The sequence below is a fragment of the Danio rerio genome, chromosome 2 (genome assembly GCF_052040795.2).
Source record: "Danio rerio strain M-AB ecotype USA chromosome 2, GRCz13ab, whole genome shotgun sequence".
Taxonomy (NCBI): domain Eukaryota; kingdom Metazoa; phylum Chordata; class Actinopteri; order Cypriniformes; family Danionidae; genus Danio; species Danio rerio.
The window spans coordinates 45,276,775-45,297,033 of record NC_141022.1 but is presented as its reverse complement, the minus strand read 5'-3'; the positions used below and the strand labels follow the sequence as shown (position 1 = coordinate 45,297,033).

Here is a 20,259-nt window from a genome sequence, read left to right as displayed (position 1 = left end):
GGATAACAACGGTGATTTATGCACAAATGTTTTATGTAATATTTCAGTTTTATAGCAGTCTATATCATATCTTTGGATTTAAACATACACTGAAAATGCTGTAAAATTGACAATCATTCCTTTTCTTTTCAGCTTAGTCCCTTTATTAACCAGGGTTCGCCACAGCGGAATTACCCACCAACTTATCTAGTTTATGTTTTACGCAGCAGATGCCCTTCCAGCTGCGACCCATCACTGGGAAACACCCATACACTCTCATTCACACATACACTATTGCCAATTTAGCCCACCCAATTCACCTATAGTGCTATATATAGTGCTATATATATAGTGTATATGTCTTTGGACTTGTGGGGGAAACCCAAGCCAACACGGGGAAAACATGCAAACTCCACACAGAAATGCCAATTAAACCCAGCCAAGGCTCGACTCAGCGATCTTCTTGCTGTGAGGCAACAGCTCCACCCACTGCCCACTGTGCCGCTCAAAATTGACAGTACTAATGGCAATTTTTCAGTATTACTGGCTAAATTTACAAGCTTAGTTTTACAGCACAGTTGTAACTGTTCATTCACACTATTCATTCATTTACAGTGCACTTGTAAATTTTACAGCATATTTTAGTGTAGATACTTTGTCAAACGTTTGTGCCATTTAATAAATCCTGTTAAAATCATGATTTGTTTTTAAAACTTTCCTATAGCTGTCTAAACACTATTTTTTCAGTGTGTTTTTATGCTCTTATGCATTTGAATGGTATTTACATATTGCCTTGTAAATGGTATTTACATATTCCTATGTGGAGCAGGAAAGGGGCATTTAATGTGCCGTGTTCTTTTCTTTCCTCCCATTAGGTTAAGTTGACAGCAGTACGTGCCAGCTGAACAAGACGTTGTGCGTTATGTCTTGAATCCGTAGAAATGTCGACATCACACTCGAGAGATGCTCAGCTGCAGCAGTTCATGCAGATGTATGAGCTGAGAGCTGTTTGTAATGGCTGTACTGAAAAACACTCTCACATTTCCTACACCATCATTGCAACACCTCACCGTTGCTCTCATGATGTCCTGCTAGCCAGAGCAAAGGTCAGAGGTTCCAGATGGAGCCGTGTGTTCCAGCGGCCCACTCACCCACGACCGCAACGATACGAGGTTTGCTGGTATTTTCAGGAGGATGTGGGGTGCCGTATACATCGAGACAGATGCACGTTTGCCAGCAGTCCAGAAGAGGCTGCGGTGTGGAACTTGCAAAAACACACAAATCTTGATCACAGAACAATAATTCATCTGATTACTCAGAGAAAGCGACGGGCTGAGAGCAAGAAAGAAGCTCAGCCGAGTTTTCAGGAGCTTTCTTCATACCAGGAAAAACTTCTGGAAGAATACAGAAGCAGCAGCAACGAGATTCTTGTTGTGAGTATACTGAAATCCTGCACTAGATGACTGCACAGAATACATATGTCCATGTTATCTTAGAAAAATGACACGGTGGCTCAGTGGTTAGCACTGTTGCCTCACAGCAAGAAGGTCGCTGATTTGAGTCTCGGCTGGCAAAACTTGAGTTACAGTTGAAGTCAATTATTAGCCCTTCTGTGACTTCGTAGTTCTTATTCCAAACATTTCCCAAATTATGTTTAACAGAGCACAGAATTTTTATATTTTTAAATAGTATTTCCTATAATATTTTTTTCTTCTGGAGAAAGCCTTATTTGTTTTATTTAAGCTAGAATAAAAGAAGCTTTAATTTATCAAAAAACATTTGAAGGTAAATATTAAGCAATTATTATGCCTCTTAAGCAATTTTTTCCCCCGATTGTTTACAGATCAAGCTATTATGTTTAGAAATGTGTTGAAAAAAAATCTTTGTTGAACAGAAAATGGGGAAAAAAAATACAGGGAGGCTGATAATTCAGGAAGGCTAATAATTCTGACTTCAAATGTATGAGCCCTTTCATCATTAAACCAACACATTCTCAATCAAAAGTCCTCAGTTACTAATGATTTGTTTTCCCCTTGGCTTCTCTTATTAAAGCACAGGTTATCGCTTTTTAATGTGCAGTTTTCATTGATAAAACTCTGGACTCAATACAGGAACTTTTAAGAGTGTTTGTGTATTGGTCTAAATCACAGCTGCTTCCATACACTTTACAGTCAAGCCCCAAGGTTATGAATGGTATGTGGCTCTCAGCATCACAAAACCAGTCATAATTGTCTTTTTTATTTCATTTAATTAAAAACTGAATGAATATGCTTTCCATTGACAAATACTTAGGTTAGGATAGGATCCAATTTGGCTGAGATACAACAATTTCAAAATCTCAAACTGAGGGTTAAAAAAAATCTAAATACTGAGAATATTGCCTTTAAAGTTGTATAAATAAAGTGCTTAGCAATGCATATTACTAAGCAAATGTGAGTTTTGATATATTTACAGTGTGGAATTTAAAAATAGTCTTCATGGGCCATGATATTTACTTAATGTTTACATGATTTTTGCATAAACAAAGAAATATATCATTTTAACTATAATTTTGGCCCATATAATGTATTTTTTTGGCTGTTGGCAGAAATATACTAGTGCAACATGTTTGTGGTCTAGGATCACATATGAAGATGCAGGTTAGATGTAGAATTTTACACACATCTGTTCTCTCAAACTTTGGAACCTAATTTTGTAAGCAAAGCTTGAGATATTTTAAATATGCAAAAGTGTTAGCCATTCATACCTGCGGGTGTGTGCTTTTGAGTCTGCAATCCTCCATGAATAGTCAAGAGGTGTGTTCAGACAAGGGTGGTCAGAACAGAAAATAGCATACTAATTCAAATTGTTTTGATGTACATATCATAATATTATAAATAGATGTGACATGTATCGTAGTATATTAAAAATTACACTGGGAGTGAATTTTATACAGTATAATGCGTCAGCTTATGAATTATGCCAGGGTTATCTATAAACACTACGTGGATTGTGAAATGTGATGAAACTTGACATAAGTTTTTTCCAAGTAAATCTTAGATACATGTGTGTATTTGCAGATCTCTGAGCATGTAGATGATGTGCGTGTTACACACGATGAGAATCTCAGTATGGACTGTTTACAAGAGGACAATGAAATCAGATGGAAATTCACAATCACCACTGAGGTCAGAAACACACGCTAACCTGCATCAGCTTACATTCAGCTAATATTAAACTTATTTTAATAACACACTAATAATAACCTAGTTTGTTTTGTGTGTGTGTGTGTGTATGTGCATGTCTAGAGATCCTTGGCTCACGTAGCTCTACTAAAAGTGGAAAATGGTGCTGTTTTCTCTTTGAGTGATAGTTTAAGAAACACCATCCCCCCAATCACACACATAGCAGGCCACGAGCTTCGTTCCTCTCAGTCCACCTACCAGCTGAGTGTGTCTTTCCTGTCTTTCCACCCTGGTGTGTACGAACAATGGCTGGTGTTTGATTTTGACATGCGACCAGTTCTGCTCAGGAAACTGAAGGTGAGGGTTGGACAGCAGTTCCTTGTCCAGCCTGAAGAGGCAGAAGAGAGTGAATGTGCTGAGATTCTTTCCAATGAGCGCTGGAACAGGGGAAACAGGGTTATCGTGCCCTTCTTCGCCAGAAAGGAGGAGGACGAGCAGTTGCTCAGTAAATACAAACCACCTCAACTGAACCTGCAGTTCAATCCACATGCAGATCATAGTTTGCCACTTCATCGGGAAAACTACAGAGAGAGGGCTCACCACTTCCTGTTCAGGGAGGAAATTGCAGAGGAGGAGCTCATTAGCAGGTATAGACAGCTTGTAGAAATAGTGCACTTGAAATGTATGCTGTGGTGTAAATTTACTATATTTTCTTTATTTTTGTGGATGTATTCCCAAAACCAGTTAAACATAAATTGTGCATCAATGCTATGCTAAAGTTGAGGTGTGGGTTTAAGTTATGTTATAGGTTAATATTCGTGTTCAGTGTTCCAGTCAACAATTCTGAAACCAACAGAAGAACAATTAAATTAATTAGATGCAGGATTTACTGGTCTTCTGTTGGTTTTAGAATTTTCATTTTCAAAATCCCATAATAGGGGCTCTTTAATTAGTATGTTCTTTTACATTTAAATATATAATTTGGTACAATGCACTTATTGTGTACATACTGTACATTCTAATTTTACATAGTACTTATACTTTAAACATTATTCTAATGTAATTACACCTGTAATTATGTCTTAAATAACATTCAAAATTACATTGTTGATCCATCCCTTACACCTTAAACCACCAATAAACCTACCCATACCACCAAATCTGTCATTGAGCTTACCTGTATCCCACCTCAATAGCACCAAAGACTACAGAATACACAAGACGCGTCACTCGTATAGTTTTGAATGGGGAAATCTGTAATGGTCAATATGGCGAATGAAGCCCTGCCTACTAGTACAGGAGCCAATCATAGACTGACAATTCTCTGGGGGAGAAGCTTGGACTAGACGTGTGTTTTTACAACAATTTATGTGGTCAACAAACACACTGGAATCTTAGTGAATACTTGCTTCACAGACATAAGATATATATCTAAATAAAGCCTGAAATATTTACTTTTAAATGAACCAAGTGACAAAAACAAAAGATTTCTGGTTTTTTAATCTGTATGAAACTAACACGAGGTACAGTCCATCCTGTCAAACGCACAACATATGACATCAACTACTCAAACGCCCACAGACTTGTAAACAAAGAGTCGCTGTCATTTTTGGAGGAGATCCGCCATCAAGATCATGTTGTGAATAAATGAGCTTGTTGTCGTGATCTTGTTCCTTTCAAGTGTGCATGTGCATTAGCTCAGGTAACCTGAAAAAATGCAGGTTTTGTTTGATTCGAATGGTTAGAAATGAAACTTGTGAGACGATTGTTGTGTAATTTTATCTGTGATTCCAAATATGTAATGTAATCATAAGCTTGGCGAGTTTGAAGTTTCCCCATTCAAGCAGAATGCACTAGCATACTGCCTGAGAGGCTTTTTAAAGCTGGTCACTGAGTGAAATGACTTGCCTTAAAGGGACTTTGATAGCACCATAAGTGTTGTGCAATACAATTTGAATACAATAAGTACACTGCATTTAATTTTTGTATGCAAATACCTACCAAGGCTACTTAACATTAAGTGGGACCAATTTCACCTTATACAGTAAATGTCCAAGGGTTTTGACTAATTACTTCTAAATAACTAAGAATAATAAAGCTCAACAAATGGTAAAACAGTTTGAACAAACTAATGTTTGCATTCGAGATAAGATTGCATAAGCATTAAGGTCACCTTTTGTATAGGAAAAATAAATTTAATTTTTATTTTTTTTACCAATAATCAATAGTAAAAATTAGCAAAAAATTTGCCTTATGTTAAATCCGTGACAACCCCCACCGCCCTTATAATGTTCCCAAATGAGTGATAATCCCCTGGAAATTGCGCGCCTCCTTCCCGGACCCGTTCCTCAAAAAAGTCGCGCACCCTTCTCACCCCCGGATCCTTCCACGCTCTTCAGACACGTCGCGCGCACTGTCAAACCCCCTCACTTTTCATATTAAGACGATGCCATCGTCCATCACGATGTTTCACATTAGACATTGTACGATGCCAAATTGGTGGACATCGCCCAACCCTAGTTGGTGATTCATTCCTCTGTGGTGACCCCTGATTAATAAAGAGACTAAGCCGAAAAGAAAATAAATAAATAAAAAATTATGATTATTATTAAACTGAAAGATTATGTTGTTAGTAATATACACATTTACTCAATATACAGTATTTAACATTTGAAGTGGTTCAAAACCTTTCATCAAAGTTGTCTTAAAACTATTAAACAACCCCCATTCTTGCATTAGGAAAAATTTAAAAGCATTGTTGATCCACTTTAACAGTATATTCAAGCAAATAGCTCTGTAAAAGGTCATACAATCAGTGTATCTTGATGTAATGTATAGTATAAAAATGGCGAGGAATAAATACGTTTGAAATGGCGTTCACGGCAAAAAAAGGTGCATTCTATTATAATGACTGGTTCTTTAATTCTAAGGGAGGTCATGTCCTTATATGGTACCAGAGACCTAATATATAATTATAAACACTGTTCAGAGCTGATCTCTGCCCAGAAACCTTTTGATATCTACAGGACCACACCATCATTAAGGGAGTGTAATTTATCTTGTGTCATATTATCAGCCACACCCACTGATATACTTTCTGTAGCAGAGGCTAGATCATGCGCATACAAATGAGTCACAGTGACCCATAGAAACATTGTTATAGTGTCCACTTATGCAAAGATTGTTTCATAATATACTTATTCCTTATCTCAAATCTCTAATTTTGGAATTTGAACTCGTACTAGCTACAGTAGGTATAACCACTGAGTTGAGTGTAAAGATAACTGAAAGCTAACTCATTGAAAACTAAAAGGCATTATTTTCTAATTGCACTTTCCATGAATGAAACATGGGCAGGGGTGTTTTTATGCATAGAAAAATGATAAAGTGGTAAAAGATGAAAACATTGCTGAAGGGAAAGGAGGATGAATAGGCTGCTACCAACATTCAAACTGAAAGAATAAGCAATCCATTATGAACACTCTGTGGAAACATTGTTGTCACTCTTTTGAACTTGAAGAGCTGTCAACTATGCTTGGTGTGTGATTGATTCAGATTCTTAGGGGCCTTACATATATAAAATATATTGCATAGAAACTATCACATTTTAATATTTTTTCAGTGTTAGTGTGATTCCAACCAAAGCTCATTATTGATACATACCCATATATATAAAAATGTACAAAAGCAAGCACATCACTCTTATCTTAGTGCTTAGCCAAAATGCAAAAAGGCAGCAACAATAAAGCTCTGAAAATGCAAATGTATTCAATTAAAAAGGCTGTCACAAAGTGTGTTCAACTGTCAGCCTTTTAACTTAATAAATATGCAGTTTTTGAGCTTTGGTGTTGTCGCCTTTTTGAATAAATAATATGTACCCCTATATACATTTCTGGAGATATATCCCAGGAGGTAAATTTATAACATTTTTTGTTTTTCACGAATCCACTGGAGACCGGTGTGTACGCTTTTTTTAGATCTCAAATATCTCTTGTGAGTGCTATTTGCGCCTGCTGTTCTCGCATAAATACACTGACCGACCGATCCCCCCAACCTCCCCCTTCCCAGGACAAAACTCCCTTTTCAAAAGCTGATCCCCCCTTCCCTAAACTCAACCAACAGTGTTTTGAAAAGCAATCCAGAAAAAGAAAAGCCCTTATGGCCGTTTTCAGGTTTTACCACATTCTCACCCTGTTAATTACTTGTTTTTTTATTTTTTGCCTTTTACTTTTGTTTTACCTGCTTTCTGGAACCGTTCTTCGCCAGTGCTTTCGTTGTCATACTCTGTGGTCAAAGTCAGCTCTTTTCTGTGTCTCAAGTCTGCTGACGTATGGGGCGAGCTACTGGGCAAACTGGTAACACCTTCACACTGGTGTCATATTGCCCTGTAGCGTTCGTTTTAAAGATGAAATGCGTAGCTCTGGCTACATAATTTGCACTCTCCAAAAATGTATATGGGGTCACATGCCAGTGTCAGTGATCTTGTGACATGTGCCAGTAGGTGTCAATATAAGCACTTTATAAGCACATTAATCTTATAAGTCTCTTTGCTTTAATATTTAAAAATCATTAGGCAAATGACACCTGTTATCTTACATGCATATATGTAATGAGTTTTCAACATGCATTTTATTATAACTTTTTAAAGGATATTATTTAAAATACCTTAAAATGAAAATAAGTTAAATAATAAAATAAACGAATGAATTAAAAACATAGAGAAGTCCATATTGTAGGGAACAAAGGAACTGCCAGGATGCAATGTTATACAGTACAACAGATAAGTGTAACCCCTCCCATACATAAGCATGCCACAATAAATTTGACTGACATGTACTGTCAAATGACTATATTACGTACGGAAGTATGACTACGAATACATAAAATAAATGCATTTAAATTAAAACATCGTGGAGTAGCTCAGCATATAAACTAACTTGCGACGTGATAAATTAGGTTAAAAGTCGCGTAATGATTAAATATGGTTTTGCTGTTAATTAATGTCATAAGCTTCGCCGGGTGTCGATGTCACTGCAGTGACATGCAGCGCGACACTCTGAGTGACACAGGTCACTACACATGCCACTAGCGAGTGACACATGACAGTGGAAAACCGGACGTGCCACCAGAAGTGTCACTACACTTAGTGGCATGTGCCAGTGGCATCTGTACGTCAGATGTCGTGTCACTCCATCTTAAAACTGCCTCTCCATTAAACTGACAAGCAGGCAGGTGAACATAGTGATAAATAATAGGATGGGACAAGGTGGGTGGGACAAGACGATAGACAGGGGAGCACATGACACAAAGAAAAACACAAGCCATGTAAAAAACAGGACTAGAACACGCAGCTAATGAGAGAACGCGTGTTCACTTGAAACACAACACTATAGCATGTAAACATGAACCACATGCTAAACGCAACAGCAACACAAACAGAATGCCACGAGCATACAATAAATAAAAACACTTATCGTTCACAAGCACAGCCAAGAAGGCACTCATACAGTGACAAAGATGGACAATTATGAGAAATATGAGTGCTCGACCTGAGAAAACTTAAACCGAGCACAACATAGTAGACAAGACAGGACTAGAGTCCGGACTCTGCCACCAAAACAAGAATTAACAAGATCGAGGTGGCAGAATCCTGACAAATATGCCATACATCTACACTTACCATATTAGAATTTGGTCAATTATTTATCAGTACTTGTCTCAAATTTTTTAATTAAACATGCAAATTTTCTCAGTTTTGTAAATTTAGATGACCTTTAATCTATATTCTCATCATTACTCTGGTTTTCTTCTTTTCCCAAACTTGCAGGTTAAATGTTTGTGGGACTGTGTCTCTCTCTAACCATTTGAGTGATGCCATGTCACTGTTTTACGCTGCTCCAGGAAAGCTCTTTGCCAATCTAAAGGTGTCCTGCTCACTCACACCGGACTCTCCTGAAGGGGTAGTACTTAAACGAGGGGTGCAGATGGCTCTGGTGAACTGCAAATCAACAAAGGCTAGCATGTCAGCAGAGCACAGAAACCATGTGTATGAAGCATTTGTGATGAAAGAGACTGTTGGTGAGGGTCACCTTAGTCTCGAGCTCTCTACACAGTGTGTGTCTGAACTAGAGCTGCGAAAAGAAACCACATGTGAAATGGAGGTTCAGTTTCAGTTGAATAGACTGTCATTCTGTCAGATACACCAAGCTATCGACCGCCTACCAGACTTGCACAATGTTCTGCCTGACTTCAGCAACTGTTGTGTCCCCGTGAATTTAACCAAACAGTCCCAATTGAACAACAAACAGCAAATTGCACTAAACTTCATTCTTGGAAAGTGTGAGGACGACAAAGTTGCTGCTCCATTGCTCATATATGGACCGTTTGGCACTGGGAAAACACTCTGTCTGGCCTCGGCAGCCAAAGAGCTGGCCCATCGTTCTCAAAACAAAGTGCTCATCTGTACATATACTAACAGGTAAGTCTCTAAGTCATAATAAAGCTTAAAGAAAAATCTAGACAATGACAAAATAACAAAATAAATCTAGACAATGGTTCTCATTCACTGAACATGCATATACACAATTTCTTCTTCAGTAATGCGTTACTTTAAAATTCATTTTTGAGTTACTTTTCCAAAGAACATTTTAATGCTCCCATTAATGTCCTTATAACGTCACTTCAGTCCTGCATGGAGAATACACTGTTGATCAGCTTCGCAGTTTTAATTAATTTGCGTTCTTACAACTAAAATACAAGACAAAATAAATGAAAAGTGAATTTTAAACACTAATTTACAGTCAGACCAGCAGCACAAAAATAAAAAAATCACAAGGTGATAAACCACCGTAATATATATTCAGAAACAAAATGCAAAAACTAAAGTTGCTTCAGCTTATAAAAGTTGTTGTATTTAACATTTAAACATGTTCCTTCACAGTATGAAAACTAGCAACAATATACAACAGACTCAAAACCTTTATGAAATAAATAAAGTAATCTGACTTATCATTCAGAATCTATTTGGTCAAACTCAGCACCAAAAAAACTGCTATTATAGACAACCATAAATTTTATACATTTTAAACAAAACAAAAACATCACAGCTGCTCAAAAATGAAATCTATGAATTTTAAAATTAACCACAAATTAAATCTGGTATATCAGCAACTTATGGAAAGTAAGCTATGTATATTCAAAGTGCAAAATCTGCTGTTGTAGAACAGCTATAGAAATATGTTTAACAATAAAAAAAATTAACACAGCAATGTGATTAAACAGAAATGTGTCACTGTGTCTACTGAACTAAGCAATTTTGTTAGATAACAAACGTGTGCTTAATTATTTGAAACAACAAATACAGTAGTATCAGTAATAGTATTTAATAATATTAATGTTAATAGTCTTTCGGTATCTCTCACGAACACTTGGTCTACCTCGCACACATTCAGCCTCTCTCTCGCGAGCACACTTGGTGTACCTCGCGCATATTCGGTCTGTTTTCGCTTGACTTTTGTCCAGTCTGGCACCTCATACACGACACGTCATTTTACGGTGGTTGATTTTTCATCCACCAATCCCACAATGCGTCGCCCCTGTAAACAGGAACAAGTGGGCTAGACTGCAGCCAAAATTAATTAACTTACCAAGTAATGAACAAACGCATAATATTGTAACAATAACAGAGTTACTATATTTAAAAAGTAATGCGTTAAGAGTATTAGTATTACTAGTAACGCATTACTGCCCACCACTATTCTTATGTAAATGTGGTTGAATGTGCCATCAAGGCTCATTACGGATTTGTACCCAGGTCTACATTTCTGGGGACAGTGAAAAATGTAACTGAGGTACATCTGCTTGCAGTTTTTGTTTTTGCAAATGCATCAAATGGCGATATGTTTACTTTTTGATGATCTAAATTTTTTCTTGTGCGTCCTCTTCTTGCATAAATGCACCAGAGGATGCAATACACACTTCAGTCGGCCAGGCCAGCTAGCTGTTGACAGACTGATTCACCGACAGACCCACCCACCCCATCCCCTAACCTAACCGATAGTGCTTTCAAAAGCAATCCACAAAAAGAAAAGCAGTCGTGGCCTTGTGATTTCACCACATATTCAGGCTGTTGTTTATTTATTGGAACCGTTCTTCGCTGGACTCAAACCCAACCCCCGTGGTCAACTTAGCTTCGCGTCCTAAATCCATCCATGTACGAGGTGAGCCACTGGGCAAACTGGTCACACCGGAAAAATCGTCCACACGAAGGTAAGCGGTCAATAGTAGCGTGAAAAGCAACAGTAGCCGGCGACGGCGTCATACCGCCCTGTAGCATTCATTTTAAAGATGAAAAACAGCTATACATACCTCTGGCCACATATTATGCTGCTAAAACTTTATGATACCTATATACTTGTACTCTTGCAAAAATGTGTTGATATTCGCATATATTGGATCTAAAATGTAATCTATTTAATGTGTGATTTCTTCTATGTGTCTGATGGAATATCATTACAGGTCCTACAGACCCTCTTTCCCGAGCAGCCCCAATAGACACCCCTTCCAGAGCACTCTTATTATCTCCTAGTTAAATAGAGAAGCTATTATTTATAAGACACAGAGACATACATATAAATGTCATCGACAGGGCAACTATGGGTTAAAGAACAATTAAGGCTATAGACTGAGGGATACAGTAGCCAATGTTCTGGATAGCAGGATGCAGCTGGGGACATGGAAACTAAGATGAATGTCCATGCTGTAGACAGCAGAACATACTGAGTATATATTGGTGGATTAATAAGACATGATGTATGAAATGTCAAACTATAAGGGAGGAGAAAAGTGTGTATAGGACTGTGTAAAACCAGTCAGACTAACAATCAGATCACCTCCGTTGTTGCATACTGCTTGTAACAATAAATGCTTCAGCCTGAGAAATTCAGAAGACTTCAGACTTCTTTTGATTCTTGACAATATATGCAATTATTAGTGAATGAGATCAAATGTTATCAGTATCAAGCTGTTTTGTGTAAAAAAAAACAGCTATTTAGAATGTATAATTAATAAATGTTGTGTTTTATTTCCTCTAGCTCTGCAGATTTATACGTAAGAGAGCACTTCCATCCATACATAATTAATGGACACCCAACTCTCAAACTACTCAGGATAAAGGCAAACAAGGGAGGGTCCGCTATCATAGCAACTGATGACATCACTCGAAAATACTGTCTCTGCTCTCGAGATGGACAGTCGTTCATCCTCCCAGCACGCTCTGACCTAGAGTCGCATCGCATCATTATAACCACCACATCAATAGCCCGACATCTCCATGAGCTGAAACTTCCCAAAGGTTTCTTCACTCATATCTTGATTGATGAGGCATCTCAAATGCTGGAAGGTGAAGCTCTAATGGCTCTGGGCTTAGCAGACAAACACACTCGAGTGGTTTTAGCAGGAGACCACATGCAGATGGCTCCAAAACTTTTCTCTGTAACCGATGACAAGAGATCAGAACACACCCTGCTCAATCGCCTCTTCCACTACTATCAGGATCAGAGCATCAACATCGCCAAGAAAAGCAGAATAATCTTTAACGAGAACTACCGCTCGACCACAGAAATTGTGGATTTTGTATCCACTTACTTCTATGTGAGTGATGGGATCAAGGCCAGAGGAGATGTGCATCCACACCCGAGGCTAAAACCCTTGATTTTTCATCATGTCAGAGGAGAATGCCATCTGAGTTCCACCATCACATCCACATCATGGTTAAATTATGCTGAGGTCAACAGTGTGGTAAACATGGTACAAGTGCTTCTGACTGACTGGCCAATGGAATGGGGTGATAAAGACCCAAAGCAGATTTGTGTTCTAAGTGAAGGCCAACAGGTACTTTTTATAGTGATAAAAACAAATATTTACATAAACATGAAGAAATATGTCATGATTCTAAATGATTACAGTTATATTATGCAAGTAATGTATGGTGAAATGCTATATGAATGACAATGTGATATGAGCTGCTAATATTAATCAAGCATTAGGTATGAGAGTGTTAAATAATTTAAGATTGAATGATTCTGTTGCTTAAATATTTTTTAGGACGATATCTTTAATAGAAAAATCACTTGCAATCACTAAATAATATAGTTTAGTGATTGTTTAAGGGCTCAAATTGTGTCAAGCAGTGCTTAAAGTGGGTAAAAAAGTAATTGCACTTGTCTACCTCAATAATATGGTTTATAATATAGACCTTATCTCTTGCTTTCCAAATTTACGAGTTACCGTGTATGATCCTGGACCTTCTAGGAGTCGTGGGATGTCAAGGAATAGTTTGAGATATTTAAAATTTTCATTAATTAGTACCGCTGGTTAGTAAGTTAGTTAGTTTGCTGCTTACAGACAGTGATGCTGAATCTGAGCGGACAAGTACATTAGCATGTGGCTTAGGGCCGTACGTTAAAAATTAAAATGGTAGTATTGCAAGTTTGTGCATAAACTTCAAGCACTGGAAACTAGCACAAAAACTGATACCAAAGTAATAAGCTTTTCCTGAAATTTGTCATTACCCACAGATTTGACATCTTTTCTCTTTGATATTTAGGTTGCTGCCATCAGAATACATCTCCGCAGGAAAGGATTTTATGGAGTGTCGGTTCAGAATTTAGCAAACATTCAAGGTACTTAGGGGTTCAAACATAACTGTCTGCTTGAACCTGTTTGATTCAATTAGAACAAAATGATCACAGGCAGGGCTTGACATTAACTTTTTTGATCACCAATCACTGTGGCTAGAAGATTTGCAACATTACTAGCCACTTGACATTTTCATTAGCCACAATTTTGTTGTTGGGAAAATATGACTTAGCACAATGATCTTGTGTTATGTCCACATGCCTCACTCGTTTCACTTTTTGTGTGTCGTGTATGAGCTTGCTCAGTGAGCATAAAACAAATTGGTCATGGTTTCATAGTGTCGCATTACAATTAGTTTTTATTTCACATGACTTTTCAGAGCTCAGAATTAAGGATTGACCAATTTGATCTCTGACCACACCAAACATAAATAAATAATTATTTTTTAGCTACAAATTTAAAATGTCAAAACAAGCAAAATATAGCTGTATGCTATACCTTAAGTTTAACAAAACATTTCTTAAAAAAAAAAAAATTACATTTAAAAAAATAGTTGTTTTCTTTGTTAGATGTATAATATTATATATATATATATATATATATATATATATATATATATATATATATATATATATATATATATATATATATATATATACTGTATATATATATATATATATATATATATATATATATATATATATATATATATATATATATATATATGTATAATGTATAATATAATTATATTAATAATATTATAATGTAGATAATATTATATGTATCTAAAACTATGCACAGTAATCTGTTGACCACACAAATGGGTAGTTAATCTCCCATTAAAGCAATGTTATTGTAATAAATGACAATTAAACCATATTAACAAAACAAAACACTGTAAGCTAAAGAAAACATATCATGTGTGATAATGAAAGGATGATCACCCGCACATGGTTAACGTTAGTCAAGTTAATAATCTGATAAAAGAATGGTTAAAGCGGAAGCAACCGGTGCTGCTTACAAAATAACAAATCTGGAGCTCTTCAAAGCAGCAAGACTGTGGGCGCATGAGCATACATTTTTGTCCAGTCTATTTAAAAGAAAACCGATTACACCGAAAACCCGCCATAGCTGAATTCTACCCGCATTTGGCAGGTTGGCGGGTGTTATTGTCAAGCCCTGATCACAAGTCATAAAAATTCCTGTCAATATATTATTTTATATGTTTTGTTGTTGTGAAATTACAACCTACTCTTCAAAATTTTGTGTTCTTAGGAAAACAGTTCAGGGTCATCATAATAACAACAGTCCACACAAGAGACAAACTTCTTCAGTTAGACTCAAGCTGCCCAGAGTTCTTTGATGATATCCGTGCGCTAAACACCGCCTTGACCAGAGCCCAGTCGCTAGTGGTTGTAATTGGAGATGCTGGTGCTCTTTGTTGCTTTGGAAAGTGTTCAAAAGTCTGGAGGGCCTACATAGAACACTGCATCAGTAAGGGCAGCATTAAACCAGATCATTTCACCAGAGATGTCCTACAGCGAGAAGTGTTGGAAATTTCAAAGTTTCAAAAGACAGAAAATGTTGAAAAGATTGAGACTGTTGTAAACCTCCAGGCTGAAACTGATGCTATATTGAAAGAGATGGAGAACTATGATTCTGATGCACAGAAGTCTGATGATGACAATGAACAAAAGAGGCGGATATTCACTTCCGCTGAAAAAGAAAACCTTTTGGAGATGGTCAGGAATCAGCCTGCTCTCTACAAACGTGGAGAATTGGTGATGGAAGGATATCAGTCAGGTTATATAATACCATATGACAACCCATCTGAACGCATTGATATTAAAGGGAGGAAAAACATTGGCATGTCTTTCCCTGGTGATGAAGTTGTGGTTGAGATTAGACGACATGATGAAGGGCATCTCACTGGAAGAGTTTTAGGGCTCACAAATAGATCACCAACATCCTCTGAATGTGTGTGTTCATTAGAAGATGAAAATTACAATAGAAAAAAACTGAATCCTGACCAAAACCTGGTGCCAAAAATGATGATACCCCTCGACCACACAACCACCAAAATACGCATTTTGGTAAAGAAAGAGGCTCGCAAATTAATTCCTCTGTGGAAATGTGTCAGTGGCAATTGGACAATAACAGGAAGAGTTCCTATTAATGAACAAACAAAACAGAACTATGTTTTTGTCGTGCAGATATTGGGCTGGAAAGAACACTGTTCCTTTCCACTTGGTAGAGTTACAGATATTCTACCAGTTGGGACATCTTTAGAGGAGGGTCTTAAGATTTTAAAATCAGAATTCAAACTAATGTCTCCTCCTCTGATGCAAGAGAACACGCTTTTAGAAATCAGAATTGATGACAAGAGAAGAAAGGATTTTACAGGTTTAAAAACCTTTACTGTTGATCCACCTAACGCTGAAGTCTTAGATGATGCCATCAGCATCAATGATCTTGGAAGCTGCTATGAAATAGGAGTTCATGTTGCAGATGTAGCTAGTTTTGTGTCTAAGGACAGTTCCATTGATGCATTCGCAAAGGATATGGGAGCAACCTTTTATGCACCTGGAAAAGAACCAGCATTTATGTTCCCCAAACATCTCTCCACCACCTGTTGGAGTCTTCTCCCAGGCAAAGATCGGAAAGCAATTTCTTTAATTGTTGAAGTGGAAAAGCAGTCAGGGGTCATCACAAAAAAGACCTTTGATCTCTCTATGGTCAAATCTAAAAGGCAGCTGACCTACAATGAGGCTGAGGATATAATATGTCAGTGTGATGGTGAACTAAGATTTGATACATTGGAGGACTGTGTCCGAGTGGCTTACCATTTTGCCAGAAGCCAGCGCAAAACACGACTTAAAGAAGACTGGAGCTATGCCCAGCTTAATAAACACCAGAAGCCAGGGGAGAGAGAAGCACATCGAATGATTGAAGAGTTAAACATCATGTTTAACCATGAAGTGTCAAAATTTCTGTCAGAGTACACAGACACCAAATCCTGCACTCCTCTGAGGTGCCAGGATTCTCCTAATGCAGAAGCTTTAGAGAAGATTAGTAATCAACACATGGAACTCATTCCTTTTTCATCCCACCTGACATTTCATTTAGAGAGACAGCGAATGGACCTGAATAATGCAGTTACCTTCACTGTGTATTCTTTAGGGTCTAGATATGTTCACCCAAACAATAATCCTAACCCTGAAGCTAACTCCAGCCCTTTATCAAGCCAACTACGAGATGCCATCTCTGTCAGCGAGTCTGAATTTCATTTTGAAATTGGAATTCACAAGGCAGATTTTTTAAACTATGTGTCTGAGGACAATATTCAGAACTTGGGAGCACAATCAGACATGTGGAATTTGGCACCAGGCAAAAAACGCTGTGCCATCTCTTTGATGCTGAAAGTAGAAAAGAGAAATGGGAAACTAGTAGAGGAAAAGATGGTGCTTTCCCGCATTAGGTCATGCAAGGCATTGTCCTACAGTGAGGCTGACAGCATCATCAACCAACTTGGAGAAAAAGAGATGAAATTTGGCACTCTGGAAGACTGCATCCTTGTGGTTTGTCGTTTTGCACTTGATCACAGGACAAAGAGGCTCTCTAGACAGGTGAACAGTTCCAATCCCTCTGATCTTGCATCATCTGAAGACAGCAAGTGCAGGTTAATGATGGAGGAGCTGAAACTGATGTTTAAAAGAGCTAGTGATCAAATTATTAATCAACAAACCCAATTTCCAAACACCTCTCCTGGACTGGTGAATAGACTTAAGAAATACAATGAGAAGTTTGAGTCTCTCCAAGTACTAGAGAAATGTCTGGATCCAAACAACGGGCAGAACTGTGGAAGTTTCATCATTCTGACATCTGTGTGGAAAAAGATCAAATCAGCAGCTTTGACATGTGATTTCTACAAAATGGCTGACCTCATTTCTACAGATGACATTCATCCTCAATTGGTTCCGGCAATTGTTCAATTAAGTGCCAGCATCAACAAAGCCTTCTTCATTCGTTCTCTCTCCTGCAGAGAAGCTTTAGTTGGGCACTATTCATTACATCTAGACTCTTACACACATGCATCTTCACCCATTCGGCGGTACATTGATGTGGTTCTTCAGAGGCTCATGCATGCAGTTCTCGGTAATCGTCCTGTAGAGTACTCTCAGACAGACATTGATCTGCTGTGTGAAAAGTGTAAAAGAGGAGAAAAGAGGGCACAGGAGTATGAGAGCAAAGTTGAGGCACTTCAAATAGCAGTCAATCTACAGAAACAAAGCACATACAAAGTGGCTTTTGTCACCGTTGTTAAACGGGACAGTGAAAGCTTTAAACTGTCATTTCCATTTGACAAAGGAACTTTCCCGGAAAAGCTTCCTGTTCAGTACAGAAATTTACAGCTTGAAGATCAACCACTATTTATCAAAAAGCCAAAACATGTGAAGCTAACGTGGAAAAAGCGTATATACGGATTGAGCATGACCCAGAGCCCCCTCCAGAACATGAAAATCTCTTCAGAGATTCAGCAGAGCACTTGGCAAGCTATTGTTGAGGCTGTGAGAGACGAAAAGTGGGATGAGGCAAAGTCTCTCGTATTGGCAGCACATGTGAAAGATAACAGCAGGAACAGTGAATTGTCTGATACATCTCGATGGGATCCTGATCGCACATTTACTTCTGAAGAGGATCATTACACTGACTTCCAAATTAATCTGAAAGTTGGAGACACTGTCCAGGTACAGCTGACCTCAGAAAGGGACAGAGGCTACTGGGCACCAACTGTACAGTTATTTAGATTGAGTTCAAGTTTTGAGATATGTGTGGAGCACACTGACAATCCTATCAAGTGCTTTTCCAGAATTGCAGACCATCCATCCAAAGGTTCCTACAGTAATGTAGAGGAATATGTGCAGATATGGAGGCCCCTCTGTGAAATGGAGTCTGCTGCAACGGCTGTGGATGATAGTGATTGTGTTGTGATAGAAAATGTGGCAATAACTTGGGACGATTCCAGACTCTCTGGAAACTTCTCTCTACCTGAAGAGAATATCAAGAAATGGGCAATTGAATTTGACCTAGGCAGGTGTCTGCTCTGTATCCGAAAGAGAGATCTAGAGCAGAACCAAGCAGAACAGTCAGAGCTGGATCCAAAATATTTTACTTGGGTGGCCCATGCTGTGACAACACTGTGTTCGGATTCTCCAGAGAACAGTGGGAATAAGTTTAAAATCATTAACTTTAATGTAAAATATGCATCCATGAAAATCCCAAAATTTAAAAGGAATGAGACATTCACTGTGGAGATTATCCCAAAACTTCTTCCAGACATGTAAGTCACACAACAACTATACAGTTCTTTAGTATTATTTAACTACTCATAACACTTTATAGCATTGCACCAGAATCTAGTTACTTCATAGTTCATCCGAGAATAAAAATGTACTCACTATTTACTCAACACTAAGGCTCAATCCCATTTCTGTTTTTGTACTCCCACCCCTTCCCATTGGCTCTTAAAAGCGAGTGCGAAGGGTTTAAAATTTTAACCCTAAGAATTGGGACATCACAACAGCACCTGTACATGTCATCAGATGTCATTGCGATCTCATGAGATCAGGCGATCGCGACTGCTGTAGTTATTCCAGTTGTGCTATTTTTTGGTATTTATCTTCAGGAAATCACTGAAGGCATATATTATGTTATTATAATGATCTAATGTGGCAATATGATCTTAACTATACAGCGCATTTACACAGTGGCCATATTCATCTATGTAAACACATCAAAAACAACATCAACATTATAGCAGACACTGTAAAAAGCCCATTCCCAGCTACTAGACTTTTCTGACAGGCTATTCAAGTGTCATCGAGTGTCAGAATGTTGTGGGACTGCTATACAGGAGTTATTATTAGGGACTATAGATTTTGCGTTTTTTATTTTAGCATTTTAGCTGGTGTATTCTGGGAAAATATCATACCCCTTGGTTTCAAGTGTGGTCCTGAAAAACCTCAGTTCGAAGGGCTATCTACCCCTTCCCCTTAGCCCTACGCCTTCAAGCTAAAGAGAATTGGGACACCCCTACCCCTTTACGGAGATGTGCATAACGAGGGGTAGAGGTAAGGGGAAGGGCTAAAGGATAGAATAGGGATTGTGCCTAAGTGGTTAGACTCCAAACCTTTATTAGTTAGTTATTCTGCTGAACACTAAAGAAGATATTTTGAAAAATGCTAAAACTTGTGACCCCTGACGTCCATTGTAGGAACTACAAATACTATTGAGGTCAATAGTTACAGGTTTCCAGCTTTCTTCAATATACAATATCTTCTTTTGTGTTTAACAGAAGAAAGTTCAACAGATGAAGAATGAGTAAATGACCATTTTTGGGTGTCCTACCTCTTTAACTTTAAAAATATATGTTGTTCAATATAAAAATTGAAAGACATGACAACCAGTTCCACTGATG

The 20,259-nt window shown here is 37.8% G+C and overlaps 1 protein-coding gene across 1 annotated transcript in view; it reads left to right on the top strand.

The window, feature by feature from the left end:
* helz2b (helicase with zinc finger 2b) overlaps positions 1-20,259 on the top strand; it is a 35,053-nt gene that overhangs the window by 6,866 nt on the left and 7,928 nt on the right. Inside the window, exons 2-8 of the mRNA XM_087241189.1 lie at positions 855-1,412; positions 3,039-3,146; positions 3,267-3,790; positions 8,971-9,621; positions 12,236-13,034; positions 13,750-13,825; positions 15,057-19,122. Of these exons, the coding sequence (XP_087097315.1) occupies positions 921-1,412; positions 3,039-3,146; positions 3,267-3,790; positions 8,971-9,621; positions 12,236-13,034; positions 13,750-13,825; positions 15,057-19,122 (6,716 nt within the window). The 5' untranslated portion in view covers positions 855-920. The remainder of the gene's footprint in view (positions 1-854; positions 1,413-3,038; positions 3,147-3,266; positions 3,791-8,970; positions 9,622-12,235; positions 13,035-13,749; positions 13,826-15,056; positions 19,123-20,259) is intronic.